Source organism: Corylus avellana, chromosome 1 (assembly GCF_965113065.1).
Source record: "Corylus avellana chromosome 1, dhCorAvel1.hap1.2, whole genome shotgun sequence".
In the NCBI taxonomy this organism is placed as follows: Eukaryota; Viridiplantae; Streptophyta; class Magnoliopsida; order Fagales; family Betulaceae; genus Corylus; species Corylus avellana.
Genome location: NC_142490.1, coordinates 6,976,375 through 6,995,473, shown reverse-complemented (window position 1 = coordinate 6,995,473; position 19,099 = coordinate 6,976,375). Strand labels below are relative to the sequence as shown.

The 19,099-nt window shown below is 36.4% G+C and overlaps 2 protein-coding genes and 2 pseudogenes across 3 annotated transcripts; 2 read left to right on the top strand and 2 right to left on the bottom strand.

The window, feature by feature from the left end:
* The first annotated feature begins 620 nt into the window (after nt 1–620).
* LOC148587903 (uncharacterized) lies at nt 621–1,599 on the top strand (annotated as a pseudogene).
* An 815-nt stretch (nt 1,600–2,414) lies between these two features.
* LOC132172738 (uncharacterized) lies at nt 2,415–6,427 on the top strand. The gene is made up of 2 exons (XM_059584295.2): nt 2,415–2,765; nt 3,850–6,427. Exon 2 carries the CDS (start codon nt 3,964–3,966, stop codon nt 6,220–6,222), a length of 2,259 nt encoding a protein of 752 aa, XP_059440278.2. The 5' UTR covers nt 2,415–2,765; nt 3,850–3,963; the 3' UTR covers nt 6,223–6,427.
* A 1,495-nt stretch (nt 6,428–7,922) lies between these two features.
* On the bottom strand, nt 7,923–16,555 carry FLK (RNA-binding KH domain-containing protein). Of its 2 annotated transcripts, none has more exons than XM_059584293.2 (7): nt 16,423–16,555; nt 14,921–15,242; nt 11,844–12,096; nt 10,560–10,708; nt 10,197–10,469; nt 9,111–9,305; nt 7,923–8,337 (listed from the first exon to the last, which is right to left on the bottom strand). In XM_059584293.2, the coding sequence occupies exons 2-7, from the start codon at nt 15,230–15,232 to the stop codon at nt 8,161–8,163; spliced, it is 1,359 nt and encodes a 452-aa protein (XP_059440276.2). In that variant the 5' UTR covers nt 15,233–15,242; nt 16,423–16,555; the 3' UTR covers nt 7,923–8,160. The 2 variants fall into 2 exon arrangements, with proteins under 2 accessions (XP_059440276.2, XP_059440277.2); XM_059584294.2 differs by lacking the exon at nt 16,423–16,555 and adding an exon at nt 13,628–13,808 and having other exon boundaries at nt 14,921–15,009.
* LOC132168988 (wall-associated receptor kinase-like 1 pseudogene) lies at nt 15,938–18,161 on the bottom strand (annotated as a pseudogene).
* Nucleotides 18,162–19,099: the final 938 nt, after the last annotated feature.

Below are 19,099 nucleotides of genomic sequence, written 5' to 3'. Positions count from 1 at the left end.
GGGCATTTTTGTCTAAATGAAAAATAGGGAGCCCAGAAATGACAAAATTGCTTCCTAAAAACAACTAACTTGTTTCTCTCCATTTCATTTAAAATGGAGAGGATCCAAGTCCACCTTGGTGACCCTTTGTGACCCAATTGAGGGTTTGTGACCCACGATGGGTCATAAGTGGGTCACAAAAAGTTAAAAGACAAAAATATCTCTATACTATAAGTCTATAACTAACTAGATATTTTTCAGTTCAAATGAAATGAAGAGGATCTTGTTCCTAAAATCCTAAACTCTAGTTTACACTAATTACTCTTAACCCCTGGTCACTGTACATCTTCTCTCATATGTTCTCTTCCCCTGACAAGTTTAATCAAACGAGCTACGATCAAAGGTTCAAACAAGTAATTATATGTTACGTTTTGATCGAACAAACACCCTAACAGTAGCTTCCCACGCCCAAAATACACCAAAAAATCTAGCTTTTCAACACTTTTCTCATTACAAAAAGAGATAGATTTTTTTTCAAACAAAATATAACTCTGATTATAAATTGTCAATTTGCTTGAACTTGCTGAGTCGTGGACTCACCCTTCCACCTTTAAAATTGTGATAATTTCTAGATGTTGGACCATGATGATTATATGGATTATGGTAATGATGATCATTATCATGATAATGACGAGAATGATGATGAATTATACCATCTTGTTTTTGTTGGATGTCGTGTAGTAGTGACGTATGCCATTAAATACATTGATAAACAACCTTGTAGAAATTCTTAAGAAACTAGATATAGGTGGTCGATACATATGATGATTGGTAATGAGACTAAATGCCATGATGTTTACAATAAAACCACATGTTTTCTTTCAATTATGTAATGTTCTACAATATACATATGGATTTAAGCACACGAGGTATATTAGACTAAAAGAGTCGGTAAGAATATGTTTGATGACACTTGCACAAGGATCATGTAATAGACTAATTCAAGAAAGATTTCAACATTCTGGTGAGACTATAAACATACATTTTCATAAAGTTCTCAATGCGCTTAACCTAATGGTAAATGATCTCATCAAACCTTCTAATCCTACTTTCAATGAAGTTCCTAAAAAAATACTGCATAGTCCAGTGTATTGGCCACATTTTAAGGTACTTATTTTATTTGTTTATCAATATTGCTAAATTTGTGCTTACATTTTGTTAAAGCAATTTAATAAGTATTTAAAATTTAACGAAATGTGTATTTTATGATTGTATCGGTGCCATTGATGGAACACACATCCCAGTTGTTGTTAGAGAGGATAAGCAAATTCTATACATTGGAAGAAAAGGAACACCAACTCAAAATGTGATGGTGGCATGCAATTTTGATTTACTTTTCACGTTTATCATAGCAGGATGGAAAGGTGCGGCACATGATACACATTTTTTTTTTAGATGTTATCCGTAAACCATTTGCAAACTTTCTGAACCACCACCAGGTACAATATATTTTTTTTAATCTTATTGTTATGAATGCATATTGTTTATGTATATCTCATAGATAGTTATTATTATCATGTGTAGGAAAAAATTATTTGGTTGATGCTGGATACCCCTTAATGAAAGGATACTTGACACCTTATAAAGGGGAGAGATATCACCTTCCAAATTTTTGTCGAGTTGGTCAAGGAAATGGGATAGAAGAGAGGTTTAACTATGTTTACTCATCATTTAGAAGTGTTATCGAGCGAACTTTTTAGCGTGTGGAAGAATAGGTAGCGAATTTTAAGGCAAATGCCATATTATGTTATTGAAGACCAAATGCTCATTGTAGTTGCTACCGTTGTCCTTCATAAAGGGCTTAAGTGAGATAAAGATAACCTCGATAATCAATGAGACAATATCAATTAGGAAAACGTTGGCATTTGGCAATATACATGATAAGGAGATGAAAATGGTTCGTGACAATATAGCTTGGTCCATTTGTGGGGCTGTAAACAATACTTTATTATTTATGTTTAGGCTAATTTTTAATGTACTTTATGTTTTTTTTTTTTTTTTTTTTATCAAGTACTAATTTTAATTATTGATGAATTATGTAATAGTTAAATTTGATAAACATTATTGGTTTAATTTGATGATTTGTTCTTCTATTTTATATTCTATTTCTATTTGGAATCTTTGTCTTAAAAAAAGCATATAAAAATAAATAATACAGCAAGATACCATTGCCTAAAGTAAAAAACTCAAAAGTTAAATGTCAAGATACCATTACCCTTAGTTCAGTTATCTTTCCAACTTAATCCCGCCCTCGCACAGGTGCAAGGACAAAACAGTAACTCCAGAAAACCCAACAAAGACGCACCCAAAATCAACCTATCTTTTTCCCTAAAATACCCCCTCTCGTTCCTCACCCCCAAACCTGTAATTTCCCTTCTCAGCCCTCACATACTCTCTTCCTCTTCTGCCCCTCCCAATTTCCCAATCCCACCCCTCCAACCCTCCTCGCCTCTTGCCCTTCCCTCACCCAATTTCCGATTTTCTCCCGTTACCCGCCAAATCCACCCTACCCCTGATTTTCAAATTTCTCATTTCCTTTTCAAAAAATTTCCTCTCCACTTTCTCTCTTTCTGGCAAACCCTAATTCTCAATTCTCGTTTGGATTTTAGATTGAAGCTTTCAGGCTTCGGATTTCGAGGTTTTGGGCAAGACCCTAGCTCCTGTGGGTGTTTGGCGCTTATGAGGATGTAATTTTGGGTTTGGAGCTAGGGTTTCGACTAGTGAAGGTACTTTCTTTTTCTTTGGATTTCGCTGTTTGAGGTTTTGTTTGATGGGCTGTATTTGTTTTCTTGATATTTTAGTTTTTGAGCTGTTGATTTGTGTTTTGTGGTTGTTTTGCGTGTTGGGTGTGATTTGGTTTTTGTTGAAGCTTGTTCCTTGCGGGGTTGTGGTTTAGATTGGGAGTGGATAGCTTAGTGAAAGTAATGAAAAAGTCTTTAGATTTGAAGCTCACGGTTCCTCGTTTTGTATATTTCGGAGTTTCAGTATAGGATACGATTACTATGAAGCTCAGTTGAGTGGTGGTTAGATGATTGTGTTAAGATTAATCGTGATGGAGGTTTGTGCTCCATTGTGTAAAACGTCTTGAGGCCAAAAGAAAAAAAAAGAAGCGTAAATTGTATAAGATTCAAAAGTTCAGTTTCTTCTTTATCTTACCTGTTCTTTGCAACCCAAAGAGGTGATGACTATTTTGGTTAAGCAGTTAACTTTGATGTATCTTGAACTTCTTCCCATGTCTTGGTTTGTTGGCTAGAGTTGTAGAATAGAGGTGTGGGTGGAACCTTTGGTGGCATTTTGGTCTTAATGCTGTTGTGGATTTACATATTTGTTAATTCTAGATGTGAACCTATGATAACAGCAGCTGAGCTTTGATTCTTCAGTTTGATTTATTTTTTAATCTAAAAGAGTGTGAGCAGCTCCACGTGCATGCCTAGGTTGTTTATATGCTTATGGTTTTTGTGCTTGTTGTCTTTGTCTGAATACTACAGTTTTGAAAGTCAGTACTAATGGAGTGTAGGACTTTCTGTTTCTTTTCTTTGCAATTACAGTTTTGGCAGGGAGACCTGATATAGTCTAGCTAAATAAAACTTTAAAAAAAAAAAGTTTAAATAAAGCTCTTACTTTGAAAATTAATTATCCGATTTGGGGGTTTTGCAAATTTGAGAAAGAAAGGAGGCTTAAGAATTATTAAGGGCGGATTGCAAAGTTTGGTATGTTTTATCATATGTAATGCCTTTTATCAGCATTGGTACTGGATGTGAAAGAGATGTTATGGTTTTTCAGACTAACAATATCATTTTTGCTTAGCAGGCATTCTTCAGTAGAATTGGAAGGTGGTTGTTTCCAACTATAACTTGGTAGTTTGTCCTGGAGGCCAAGGAGAGTGTTATTGATATTCTTGGTGTACGGTGATTGATTAAGTCAATGGCTAACCATGATTTGATACTTGGGCAAAGTCACAATTTAGTCCTTGGGCAGAATCAGCAGTTGGTTCTGGGCCACAATCATAATGTAGGACTTGGACAGAACCATGATTTGGAATTGGGACAAGCTCATGAGCATCATTTGGCTTTGGGACAGACCCATGACCATGAAGTGGATTTAGGACATGCCCATGACCATGAGCTGGGTTTAGGGCAAGACCACAACCAAGAAGGGGATGATGGTCACAATTATGGGCATGCGAATGAGTTAGGTATGGATCGGAAACCTGACCATGATGACCATGAGTTGGCTCTTACTGGACAGAATCACGAGTTAGCTTTATCTGAGAACCATGAACTGGCTGTTTCAGAAAGCCAAGAACTTGATGAGAATCTGGAACTAGCTATTGATCAAAGCCAGGAAATGGGGATTGAGTCTGCAGAAGATCTGTCCATTCAGGAGTCCCAACTTGTACTTGATTCCAGTCATGTAATCCAGGCTCGTGCAATTATTACTGGTCCAAATTATGAGCTCTCAGTGGGGCAAGAGTTCCCCGATGTCAAGAGCTGTAGAAGAGCCTTGAGGGATACAGCTATTGCTCTGCACTTTGAAATGCAGACCATAAAATCTGACAAGACTCGTTTTACTGCCAAATGTGCCAGTGAGGGATGTCCCTGGCGCATTCATGCTGCAAAGCTCCCAGGGGTTCCAACTTTCACAATCAGGACAATCCATGAGGCTCATACATGTGGAGGAATTGCTCATCTTGGCCATCAGCAAGCCTCAGTTCAGTGGGTTGCAAATTCTGTGGAGCAACGGCTCAGGGAGAACCCCAATTACAAGCCAAAGGAGATACTTGAAGAAATTCACCGGGTTCATGGTATCACCTTATCATACAAGCAAGCTTGGCGAGGCAAGGAGCGGATCATGGCTGCTATGCGTGGATCCTTCGAAGAAGGGTATCGCTTGCTTCCACCATACTGTGAACAGGTTAAACGGACAAACCCGGGGAGTATTGCATCTGTTTATGGAAACCCAACTGATAGCTGCTTTCAGCGTCTATTCATCTCATTTCAGGCATCAATTTATGGTTTTCTTAATGCTTGTCGGCCACTACTTGGGCTTGATAGGACATATTTGAAAAGCAAGTATCTTGGCACTTTGCTTCTTGCTACTGGTTTTGATGGCGATGGTGCTCTGTTTCCTCTTGCATTTGGTGTAGTTGATGAGGAGAATGATGATAATTGGATGTGGTTTCTGTCCGAACTTCACAACCTGCTTGAAATTAATACAGAAAACATGCCCAGGCTTACCATTTTGTCAGACAGGCAGAAGGGAATAGTAGATGGAGTGGAAGCGAATTTTCCAACCGCATTTCATGGATTTTGTATGCGTCACTTGAGTGAAAGCTTTCGCAAAGAGTTTAATAACACAATGCTTGTTAACCTTCTGTGGGAGGCTGCTCATGCTCTCACCGTGATTGAATTTGAAGCAAAAATTTTGGAAATCGAAGAGATCTCACAAGATGCTGCATATTGGATTCGAAGAATCCCCCCTCGATTGTGGGCTACAGCCTATTTTGAGGGAACACGCTTTGGTCATTTAACAGCTAACATAGTTGAATCGTTAAATACTTGGATTCTGGAGGCCTCTGGGCTTCCAATAATTCAGATGATGGAGTGCATTAGAAGGCAGCTAATGACTTGGTTCAATGAACGCCGAGAGACCAGTATGCAATGGACATCGATACTCGTGCCTTCTGCGGAGAGGCGTGTTGCAGAGGCTCTTGAGCGTGCTCGCACTTATCAGGTGCTTCGTGCTAATGAAGCGGAATTTGAAGTTATATCTCATGAAGGAACAAATATTGTTGACATTCGGAATCGATGCTGCCTTTGTCGGGGCTGGCAGTTGTATGGTTTGCCCTGTGCACATGCTGTGGCAGCGCTTCTCTCTTGCAGGCAGAATGTCCATCGATTTACTGAGAGCTGTTTTACTGTTGCAACCTATCGCAAGACATACTCACAAACTATACATCCAATCCCTGATAAATCTCTATGGAAAGAGTTGTCTGAGGGAGATCCAAATGCCAGCAAAGGTATCGAAGTTCTTATTAACCCGCCCAAATCACTTCGGCCGCCTGGTCGACCGAGAAAAAAGAGAGTTCGAGCAGAAGACCGTGGCCGTGTGAAGCGGGTTGTGCATTGTAGTCGTTGCAATCAGACCGGTCATTTTAGAACAACATGTGCAGCACCCATATAAATTGTTGCTGTTACAATTAGTTAACTGTTATAAGATGTATGTAAGAATTCTTGTTTTGTGATTGTTTGTAGTTTTTATTAGTTAGATTGGGAAGTAAATGTATCTCCACTTTGACAGTTACGTGAGATTAGCTCATTATCAGCTGCCCTATGTGAATGTTCACCTTGTTAATTCAATAATAATGTTTCATGGTTGTAGCTTGCAATTTCTCTTCCCGGAAACGCTTTCTTTTGGTGTTGTTTGCTTCATCATGGCTATCTTTTGTCTAAATTCCGTTTAAAAATTGACGAAAATTTACGTTAGCACACCTAAAAAATTGACAATTAAAATGATTAAAAATATTAAAAAATTAAATTAAATTAAATTTTTTTTTAAAAAAAATGGAAATCCAGTGTTATCTAATTACCTTCATGGCTTTTTCACAGATGTTATTGGTTCCAAGTCCAACATATGCCTCTTTATAATATTTTTTTATGTTCCATTTTGTATCATGTTTTCTGTTGTCTTGCACAATCATGATAACTTTGATTTGCAGTGTTGTGATGGTTGCACCGACCACTATAGCATCAGAGTACCTTGCACAGGCATGGAGGGGTACAGTTATTCTTTTGTTTGTATGATTTTTATAATGGTGGAAAACGAATATGTTTGCTTGTGTATTGATGGGTCAGCGGTTAGTGAGGCTTGATAGGGACATACTGCTCATTTTAGACAAACTTTTATCTGGTGGTTTATTCACGATTGATTTAATGGCTTTAGCTGAGGCATGCTACTGATTTTAAACAAATTTTCATTTGTTGGTCTATTCACAATTAGTTTAATGGTTTTAGTTGAGACGTGGGATTGCTGTGCAATGTATTCTGACTGTTGATGGAATAAAATTTCACTTTATACACTTGAAGAGATAAGAAGGTTAAGAAGATATTTACGTCAGCACTTCGTGTTTCAGATTTGGAATGTCATACATGGCTTCTACCAAGTATTGTGTAGGCCTGCAGTTTGGTCAGTATTATCTTGCATTAGCCATATAGAATTAACCCATCATATTTCTACTTTTAATTAGTTAACTGTTATAAGATGCATATGACTCTTTGATCTTTTTTGATGGCCGGACATAGAGACGTTTATCTCTCATCTTTTTTTTTTTTTTTCAAAAAATTAAAAAATTGGGTGGACAAATCTATCAGATATTAGTTGGACTATTCGAGGAGAAGTTGCAGAAACTCTTTTCCATTTGTCTTTTGAAGCCAACCCAAATTATAGAATTAAAAGCCAACCCAAATTATAGAATTAACCGGAGACGTTAATTGATGCATCCCAATATTTTGAAACAAGACCCTCTCCATTTCAAATAAACTGAATAATATCCAGTTAGTTACAGTAGAGAGTTATTTTTGTCTTTTCACTTTTTGAGAGGTTAAAAATACTCTTCTATTATAACTAACTAGATATTATCCAATTCATTTAAAATGGAGAGGCCTAATTCCAGTTTTTTAAGGTGGGTGGACATTGTGTCATTTGACTTGCCCCCCATTGGCTATTAATGAAAATATATTAGAACACCAAAGGGAATCCCCTCCATTGTAGTTCCTGTTAGTAGTAATCATTGCATTGAATCCCAATAACGAAAGGAGGGCTCCAGCCGCCAAGGAATTGGAGTCTATGTTGTTAATGTCACCACCATAAATGGAAGCAAGCAGTAACAAATCAACACAAGCAGGCAGCTGCTGAAATTCAGGCTTTAAAAATTTGCCAATGTTGAATAGGGTTGACCATACAATAATCCTAACGCACATGATGAAATCTAATGTATGTGGTGAAAATTTGGCGTGAAGAGAGTACAATATTACAACTTACCTAATAAATTGTTTTGGTGAGTACACTAAATTTGCAATAATGACATCCATAGTCTCGAAAACAACTGTCCAATCAGCTGGCTCAGTACCCATAGTTTGAGCCATAGACTGAGCCATAACCTCCGGCGTGGCCTGCATTTCCAGGGTTGGAAGGTGGAGATGCATAAACAGAACCATGAGCTGCATAAGAATTATAACCTGGGTCTGTAGTCCCACCCGATTGCACCTGTGTTGGTGCCCCAGCCTCAGCCATGAAATTCTGCAGCAAAAGTACAACAGAATGTTATTCAACAATGTGGAACAATTGCCTCCAGAATGAGCCAAATATTATGGGTGCAAAAGAGGTGAGCCACTCACAAGGGCTTGAATCAAAGCATGGCTTGGCTCGGATCGTTTAGTAAATGAGCCAAACTTGAAAAAGAATTACACCTCAAGCTAATTAAACAAGCTCAAGTCCAAGCCCTCCCTTTCTTCTAACTCCCAAAACACCCTAGCAACAATCTCCCTCCCTACACAGGCGTCTTTAGACCAGAGTACATGCAAAAGGAGAATCGCCAGCACCATGCTTCTCTGGTTTTTGTAATTTTTAGTCTACATACAAAGGAGAATCGATGTTGTCATGATCATCTTCTTCCTTTTTTATTTGGTTCTCTGGCTCTCCTGGTTTTCAATCTAAAGCTCTTCATTTTCTTTTATTTTTTTAATGAGTTTTGTGGTGCAATTTCAAGTTCAGGTTGAAGGTCCTCCATCTTTATGTATTATTTGCAATATTTTAAAATTTAATCTAAACAGGTGAAAAGGTTTTTAATGAACTCGAGGGGTTTCCATCTAGCCAAGCTCAACTCAAGCTTGGGCCAACTTGAGGCTGTATTTTCTCCATCAAGCCAAGCCCAAGCAGACTAAAGCTTGCCTCAAGTCAGCTAATTACTGTTTTACACCCCTAATTACAATGGCAGTAATAAAATTTCTACATGCATATATTTATGACAAACTAAGCATGGGAATAGTTCAAAGCCAGGGAAGGAATCTTGCCTGTATCAGCTGCTGAGCAGCTTGAACTTGGGAAGCCGTTCCACTGATTTCAACTGTCATTTCCCCAGGAACACCCCTGGTTTCTTGTATAGTTACGGTTGCCCCACTAGCTCGTCGAATGTAACTTATACTCGCACCAGCTGTCCCAATAACAGCATCAGCATATAATAGTGGAATCTGCATTTGCTGTGTGAGCTGAAAAAACAAGCCCATCAATCAAAATTCAGATACATTAAAAAAGATTAGGTATCTAGATTTCCTGGGATATCCCAAGATGTCTCCATATAAAGTGCATACCAAGGCTAGGGTTTATTGCAGAACCCCGTTGACACCGGTTTTAAATCCTAACCAAGGTGTAACCGGAGCTCAAGACAGAAGAGTCTCATCTCACATACATCTCCTTGATGCGTTTGCATGCATTTTTTTTGCAAATCTCCCATTCTCAATATAAAGTGCATACCAAGCTAGGTTTTATTGCAGTAGAACCCCATTGACACACAGGTTTTAAACCTCAACCAAGGTGTAAACGGAGCTTAAACAGAAAAGTCTCATCTCACGTACATCACCTTGATGCATTTTGTGCCCCTTCAAACTTGGGAGACTACAGCTCTTAAAAGCTTTAGGAAAGAAATCACAGTATTACTGTATTAGCCAGTTCAAAATAAGCCTCCAATTACCCAGAATGAGCCCAAGAAATTGATATGTCAAGGACTGAGAATAACTAAACATTTGTACACAAAGCTTCCATCACAAACAGAATGAAACATTATAACAACAGAGATTTTACAAGAATTGACAAGAAAAGCACAGATTTTTTAAAGATAGGTGACTAGAAATTAAGCACATAGATGTTTACAACATACCACATGCCATTGCTTTTTTTTAGAGAGAGAGAGAGAGAGAGAGAGAGTTTTGGTGTAATTCTTGCAACCACCAGTTAGCATGCCCCATCACTGTATTTTTGAAAGGTTCAGTAATTCCACCGACTATAAGAGATCAAAAAAGTCTCAAGCCACTTCTTTTCAGAAGTCTCTTATCAATCAACCAAAAAGTCAAGAAAAAAGAAGATAAGAAACAAATAGTAACCTGGGTAACCATTGACGGTGCTGTTTGGGCATTTGACGGTGGGTATCCCATCGGAGCTTCTCTTCCATAGGCAGATATCCCATGATGAGGCTGTTTATCCATAGGAGGCAAGTCAGCAGGTTGATAGTAATTGTCAAGTTGTCGTGGAGGGGGCATATATTGAGGATTAGGTCCATAACCAGGACCTCCGCCACCACTTGGAGGAACACCTTGAGGTGGACCCCACGATTGGTGTTGTGGCATGTGCTCCATCTGAGGATTCCCCATTTGCATCTGTCAAAAAAGCATAAGTCAACATTTCCATTTCTGAGAAACTTAACAGGTTTCAATTTATCGCTTTGGTGATGAAAACTGTATTCTTACATTCATTTCAAATATTGGAATTATGCTCCGATCAACTAAAAACTTCCTGAGGTGAGATGCAATTAGCTCCACCGCTTTGTGCACACCAGCTGGATCCCCAACAACTTCAACAACCCTATCATCTTGAAGAGCAAAAACAGGTAGGTCTTCTGCAGAAATCATTCAACAAATTGACAATAAGATATAGGGATAAGTTACTGTACCAAACAGTATGAGAAGAAACTAAGAGACAGAAATTTATACAAGAACTTATCCATTTAAAATGATCAACTCAGGCTGCCCAAAAAAGAATGCAAGACCAAAAGTGATGGTAAAGGTCAGTCAATTTAATTCGGATATTTGGATTTCTAAAGGTTGTTGGTAATAGCCCTCAGAAGGAGAAATTTAAAATAAAGAATAGTAAGTGGTGACAATTAGAGGTCATTGGGGAGTAGTAGGAGAACAATAGCAGCAGTGGACCAGAACAGTGATAGTAAAAGGCAAAGGCAGCAGCAGCATTATTGCCAATTGCAGTGAGGTCAGGTGACAGCAGCACAACCATAGTGCAGCAACAATGGCAGCGCAGACTAAGGTTGTGGTAAGGCTGTTCTTAGTTTCTTCCTTCACTCTTTGCAGATTCTGTTTGGAAAGATTGAAAGAAAAAAAGTTTTTGCCTTGAGAACCATACATCTCTATTGTTTAACAAACATTTGTATCTTGCATTTGGATAAAATTCAACTCCAACTTGAGTATTGAACCCAATAACTTGTCCACAAAATAACAAACACCTGCTCCCAATTTTCCTTCAGCAAATACAGAAAAGTAAAACCAGTGCTCCAAGAGTTAGATGGCGCCACTGAAAATCAGAATCTGTCTCTGTTGTTTAATCAAACAGAGAAGCAAATTTTATAATGCAAATTTATAACTTTCTCCTCCAGTGCACCACAAAGAACAACAACAATCTCTGAAATAAGATCTACACACATAACCTATTAATGATTTTCTCAGAACCAAAATGCATATTGATCAATTTTTTTTGATAAGTAAACCAAAATGCATATTGATCAATTAGTAAGATATAACATTCCACCAACAGCAATGTTGGTTTGGGTAAGCTCTGGCCTTCCCTCTTGTATTTTTAGGGCTTTTTCTCCTTAATAAAACTCCTTATTACTTATCAAAAAAATCATTGCACCAACAGCAAACAAATAGAGAAGTGAGGCAACTCAAGAAGAAAGTTGATCAATATGTTGAGAATATCTCAGAAGGAAGTAAAAGTTTTATAGAAAATAAAATCTAATAAACCTGCTCCAAGAACTCTAACGATACAATTAGACGCTTCTTGAATGGATTTAACTGTTCCTCCCTGTTTTCCAATCAAACTTCCAGCTTGAGAGGCTGCCACTAAAAGCCGAGTCGAAACCTTGCCCCCCACGCCTGGTGGAGCACGAGAAGAATCACCGTCCAAACCATCAACAATGCGTTTGTGGACTCTCAGAAGGCCATCCATTGCTGGAGGAAGAGAGGAATCAGGCTCCTCCTTGGCAGAAATCATTACCTATTCAAAAGCAACAAACAACAACATCAGCCATAGGCATAAGCACTAAGATCCACAAGCACCTTAACATTTTTCTTAAAATACAGAAAGAATAGGAGGGGTCACACAAACTCTTCTCGTACAAAACAAAATTACCACTACAACTACCTTTTTAACATTTTTCTTTTTTGAAGCAAACCCCTTCTAACATTTTTCAGGTAAAAAAGGAAGGTCACCTTAAACATTAAGGACAAAGCAAAAGACTAATAAGAAAGAAACATTGAACATGCAATAAAAAAAATAGAAAGGAAGAGGCATTTACAACCCAATCATTTACCAAAAAAAAAAAAGGTTAAAACAACAAGACAGTAACTATCCACCCCACATATGCCCAACACAACTTCATAACTTCACTGTACTGTGTTTGTTGCCATTGCATTGGAGATTCTAAATTTTAACAGATATTTCTGGACAACGTCATAGTAGTAATTCTGATGCAAGCAGTCCTATTTGGATTGGGCCTTCCAAAAATAGTTTAACAAAAAATTGGGTTTTTCTAAACTGGCCAAAAATCAAGGAGGCAGGGGTAGCCGAACCACCCCCACAGTGTGTGGGGGTGGCCCAGTGGGCCATGAGCCAATCCCATGGGAGCTGGGGGTGGCTCTTTTTCCATTCAAGTGGTTCGGATACCTTAGACCTTTTTTTTCTCTTTTTTTTTTTTTGTTTGTTTGTTTAATTTAGTCTTTTTTTACTGATTAATAATTATAAAGGGTAAATTTGGTTTATCAATGGTAGGTAAGGTTTTTTTTGGAAGTTTTCCATCCATTCTAACGGTCAACGCTAACAGAGTTACCTTTTTTCCGTAAAATGGTAGTTTGATGTTTCCAAGTGTCACATCTGGCAATTAGTGAGACTTTCTTGAAGTGGACGGTAGTTTTGGGAGCTTAAGTTTATTTAACCCATTTTCAAAAGCAAATGAAAAAAAAAAAAAAAAAATGGTTAACATCAAACCTATGACAGCCTACATTTTTTTTCTTTTCTTCTCTTTTTTTGAGGGAATTCAATATGTTAGTTGCATTAGTTACAGATAGAGTCCCTAATATCCAAAGAACACTGAAACTCAACAATTGCATAACCTTAGAACTTACCAGCTTATAAACTAACAAATCAAGATCTTCATATCATGAAGTAACAAGTTGCAGCATTAGGCACAACCACTGTTTTTTCTTTTTCTTTTTCTTTTTCTTTTCTTTCTTTTAAGAACCAACTAGTGGCTTTTTATGATTTACACATTAAATTTTAGTTTGTAATATTGCGCCTTTTAACAAACTGCGGCACTATGAGGACATAAAAGTTAGAATTTTATTCAAGTAAAATGTACTGAAAGAATTTATATTTGATATAGTTATTCTTTGGCTAATTTTTCATATGATATTTATAAGCAGTTTAGTATTTACAGTAATCTCTGCATCATGTGATTGCGGATTACAAGTCTCTTTTATGGTGTTTACAATCTGTGGCAAGACATCAATCATCCAGGTTCTGAAGTTACCAGATAGAATGCAGAGCTTCTTGGTACATGTGTTCGTACAAGATGCATATGGTTTTTCCAGATCAACTTTTTCAGCACTCTGTAATACACAATGCTGATCCCTGCAATCTGGATCTTTGGTTCTTCAAGTTTGAGATCTTATTGATGATTGAGTCGTTGCCTTAAAATTTGGAAATGAAACCTGCACAGATTCATTTTTGTTATTACAATAGATGTAACTATATTTATATTTTATCGGTTGCTTGTCTTGATGCTTCCTTCATGTCTTTTTTTTTTTTAGTTAGTTTATTTTAAAAGTTAATTGTATTACACTGCACAATCCATTCCCATCTTTTGTTATGTTTCTTACTTATAAAAAAAAGTCCTTTGTTATGTTTCTTAGGTTCTTTCTAATAGTTTAGATAATTTTCTATATTTGGAAACAATAGTTAAGAAGCAACTACATTTATAGAATGTATAAATTATATTGGCCATAAAGAATTTCACCCTAAAAATTAGGCAACTAGCATATATGGAGAATGAATGAACTCCTAAAATCTTTAGACAAAATGGGGATCCTAATTCTCATTATAACAAAGAATCACCAATATTGGATGGAGAATGCCATTGTATTAGTTTATAATATTAACCCACTTATAGATCCAGAATCATAAACGAACTCATAATACCACATCTTGTTTCCAAATATCCTAATGAAATAAGTGTACACTAAATACGGATCTGAACTGGTTTAAAAATGAAGAACTGTAACATCTTTGTTATAGCTTTTAACTGGCAATGTGACTAGTTATCTTCACAATTGAGAAAACCATAGCAAAAAATCAGAAAGCTGTGTCTCTCATCTAAGTTAACTCTAGCAAATCAACAATGTCATTATTATATGGCTGACATTATCAGTGTCATACATACATCAAGGTCAAACCACAAAATGAGCATTAGAAGTTTTTAAACAATAATCAAACATTAATAGCCAGCGAAACTCAAGATCTGAAGAAAATTTGAAAAAATTCAATTGTAGCACATACTTAAGCAGCTAACTTTATCCATAACTAAGTTATAATACACAGAAATTGCTAAATATGCTCCAAGTAGAAAGTAAAGTTACCAAAAAAGAGGAGAATACAGATTAATACTCGGTATGGTAGCAACAAGTTGATCTACCCAAAAATAATATATATAAAGATGGTGCAACCGCTAAACAGCTTGCATTAACCAGTTCTGCCTACCAGCCTATTCATAAACCTTCAATGAGGAATAAACTGAACCAAAACAAGAAATTAGAAACAAACTCACGGCTCTTTCTGCTGTCCCTGGAGGACCATCAAGAATTTTAATGCGAGCTCTTGTCTCCTCAACTATTTTTTTGATGAACTCCCCTTTGCGTCCAATTATACTACCAACTTTTTGTGCAGGAACCAACATCCGGAAAACACTCTCTCCAGGCCATCCAGGCCACTTCTTTTCACCACCTCCAACCACAGAATCTTCATCATGCCCTTGCTTTTGTTCAGGCTCTGAGTTTTCAGGAACCTGATCAGGCACTTGATCAGGAACTTGATCAACTTCAGGTTCACCAAAACCTTGATCAACTTCAACGTCAGCCATAAGTGTTGTGCTGGGGAAGTAAAACAATATGATCAATCAATATATCATCAAGAGCAAAGAGCACAGAATATCATGATCGTATCAAAACTCAGCCAATTGGTTAAAAAAAAAAGCACTCAAAACTGGTAAGTTTAACACTAAAATCCAACCACTAAAGTTTCTGGTGATATCTTATGATTCTTTATCCTATAATGATAACTTTACCCAAATATATACCATTGATGACAAGTGAAATTGAGCTGAAAGTTTATATGGACATGAGTTTAGCATAAATTTATCACATCTAAATTCATTAAAAAATTGAAATGTACAAATGTATAAATACAGATGGCCTTTAAAGTGAACCGTTGGTCTTAAAGCCAAACCCTGACCTTAAATTAGAGCCACCGTTTTACTTTTTCTGAAACGTTAAATCAGAAAAGAGCTTTCAACAAATTCATGTGTAGGGAATTGTTAGTTGCATATACTATTGTGCTTCCAATCATCATAATCATAATTCATAAGAGGCAATGTCTAAGGAAAGATGTGTATCTCAAAGGCACACACACAAAGAAATCCCGACTCTTATTTGCCTAACTGCTACTTGAGCTACATTCTGTATTTTTCAAAATATTACTACTACAAGCATATATGACTAGTTTCTTTAGGCTAAAATAAAGTCATATCCAAGGCTGATCTCCCTGATTCTATTTTCTCTATTTTGGTTCACCTCAACACCAAAGAATGTATGGCATTAAAGAAAGAACTCAAGAGCGATAACTGCTAACCAATACGGATGGAATAAGCAAAGAAACGAATAACAGATAAATAAGAATAAAACAAGGGTATTATCCGACGACAGAAATGCATACTACTACTTGATTGGCAGAACAGTGAAGCAAAAAATGAAAATGAAAAGAAAACAAATAACATTATTGTCAGCGAAAATAATAATCCAAAGAAGTAACCCCAAAATCCCCAAGTTCGCAAGGTCTTCACCCACAGAAACTCACTCCAAAACGCTAACCTTAGCGGAATAGAAACAACCATGTAACGAGTAAACAAACAGTACCCATTAAAGGGTCAAACTCAAAGCATTCAATTACCCAAAAAAAAAAAAAAAAAAAACAAAGGCATTCATAGAGAAACCAAAGAAACTACAGAAACCCTAGAATTATAGATTTATATAAAACACTTTCTTTGATACTTACATGGGAAATTCGAGATTTAAGGAAATAGGTCTCGGGGAGAAGAAGCAATTGGGGTTTTAGGGTTTCGAAGGGTGGGTTTAGAGAAAAGACACAGAGCAGAGGAGAGGAGATTTTATTGAGATTGGAATTTGGGGGCGTGTTATTGTGTATTCGTATTCTATCTTTTTGGGATTTGTTTTTTTGGTCCTTTACAAGATTGTGATTTGCATGTTGACCTACTGAAATGTTTGAATTGACGATATTATCCCTCAATATTTTGTCTTTGATGGATTGGGTCGGCACTTGACACTGTCCGGTTTGTTTCAAATTCTTCCATATATTTATTAATGCTATTTAAAATATAGGGTAAAATTTTTAAAAGTAACATGTTGGTAATTTTTAAAATAGCACTAATAAATTACCCACAATATTTTTTCTCTTATGCGGACATGTCAAAAAAAAAAAAAAAAAAAGAATTAAGGTCCGTTTGGGATTGCTAATCGCAAAAACGTAATTTTTAAAATTGCACTTATTGAAATTGTAATCCCAAACGGACTCTTAAGTCTTTTTTTTTTTTTTTTACGTGTCCGCACAACAAGAAAAATAATAATAATAATGATGAGGTTGGCATTGTTAATGTTGGAACATCATCCAATGGCTCGTAAATTTGTGCTTGAATGTATCCAATTTCTTCATAATTTTGCTCAAGGCTATAAGCTTTTTGTAGCATTTTAACTGCCTCCAATTCTATTGCAACTTCTTTCATTGTAGGTCGTTTCTTCCTGTTTAAGTTCAAGCACCTTTTTGCAAGGTTCGCGACGCTAACGATCTCTTCCTTCTTGCCTTCATTCAAAACCCTACTATCAAGAATATCAAACAAATTGTTCTCTTCCATCAATTGAATGAAATATGTGGCTAGACTTCTAGGTTATTGTGTGCTTGTTGAAGAGATTGTTTTTTCACCAGTTAACAGCTCAACAAGGACAACACCAAAACTATAAACATCACTCTTTTCTGTAAATTGCCTTGATTAAAAATACTCAGGGTTCAAGTATCCAAAAGTGTCATACACTAATGTGGTTAAGTGAGTTTGATCGATAGCGATGGATCTTGAAGTCCCAAAGTCAGCTACTTTAGCTCTGTACTTATCATCTAAGAGTATATTCATAGACTTAATATCTTGATGGTAAACGAGTGAGGAAGCTGCTGAGTGTAAGTAGTAGAGAGCTCCTGCAACTTTTGTTGCAATTCGTAAGCACATATCCCATGTTAATAGAAACTCCTCAGTTTGGCCATTGATATATTGGGAAAGAGTTCTATTAGGAACGTATTCATAAACTAGTAGATGAACTTCTATCTCCAAATAGCTACCAATTAGCTTAACCACATTTCAGAGATTAATTTGTGGAAGAATGACAATTTCATTAATGAATTCTTTGAGTTTTCCTTCATCAATTACTTTTGACTTTTTTATTATAACGATTCTTCCATTTGCCAACATGCCTTTGTAAACAGTGCATTGTCCTCCCCCGCCAAATATTCTATTCACATTGAAATGATCAGTGGCTTTCTCCAAATCTTTTGAATTAAACAATTTTGTGTTTTCAACATTGGCTTCTTGCTTCTTGTGAAGATAATTGTTGTTGTAGCATTAAACCACCATCTCGTTTGAAGAACATATTTTTCTGTTTAATCATCCTTATCGCTTTGTAGGACCACCATCCACCAACAAGTAGAAACAATAGCCCAAGGCTACAACTTATAAGACCTGCTTAAAACAATGTAATAATTAAGAAAAGATTGTTCATAGCAGTAAAATCTTATAACAATAGTTTTGACTGAGAACGTTGACTTAAAATAAAGAGACATCTTCTCTTAATGGTATAAATTGGTCTCATAAACGATATTGTGACAAAAAAGTATGTTAATATATTTTGACTATTGAAGTATTCCAAAAAAAAAAAAAAAAAAAAAAAATATTGTAATAGTGGGTTGTTGATAGAGGAAAATGATTAAACAAAAAGAGCACAAAGGTTTAAAGGTTTGCATTAGAATCCCCTACCTCCATTTTTTAAAATAGTAACCATTATTTTAAATGAACATAATGATTTTGTTAAATCATCTATTTTGAATAAAAAATAATAAATGAAATGATTTATTTAGCCAACAGCTAAAGAGATTGGGTGTTCCACCTCTTCAAATTTTTACGGTAGTCGGCCATTCCAAGGAGATGTTCGACCACCCCCATAAGCCTTTACCAAAATTGCTCCCTCAAAAAAATTTAATGGTAGTGAGAAACTTTAGCAGGTGTTGGGCTACATGGAGACACATAAAATACTTTATGCAAATTAACTACAGTAGTGGCATTTTCCCCACATATTAAGCATTAATATATCTTATCGAAATCAAGTTGTCAATGTTACTAGCGTAATACCGTTTGTATAATTGACAAAACCCCAACAAAAGAATAAATAGAAAGAAAAAAAAGAAAAAAGAAAAAGGTAATTAAAGCCTATTGCAGCTGCCTATACTACAAGCTATACTCCTTTCTCCAAATGAAGCCTGCTCACCTACCACCCATCTCTTATCGGATCCAGAATCGTCTCCGGATGAAGTGAACCGAATACAAGCCGGTTCACAGTTAGGATTTCTTTAGAGAAATCAAAGGTTAAAAAGTTGCCACGTAAGATGCCAAGTA

Excerpts from the sequence above, each read along its gene's own strand:
- LOC132172738 (XM_059584295.2), top strand. The coding sequence starts at position 3,964 with ATGGCTAACCATGATTTGATACTTGGGCAAAGTCACAATTTAGTCCTT.
- FLK (XM_059584293.2), bottom strand. The coding sequence starts at position 15,232 with ATGGCTGACGTTGAAGTTGATCAAGGTTTTGGTGAACCTGAAGTTGAT. Across the intron at positions 9,306-10,196 it reads CACCGTCAATGGTTACCCAG|CTCACACAGCAAATGCAGAT; the intron begins GTTACTATTTGT and ends TTGTTTTTTCAG. Across the intron at positions 8,338-9,110 it reads CTGCTCAGCAGCTGATACAG|AATTTCATGGCTGAGGCTGG; the intron begins GCAAGATTCCTT and ends CTTTTGCTGCAG.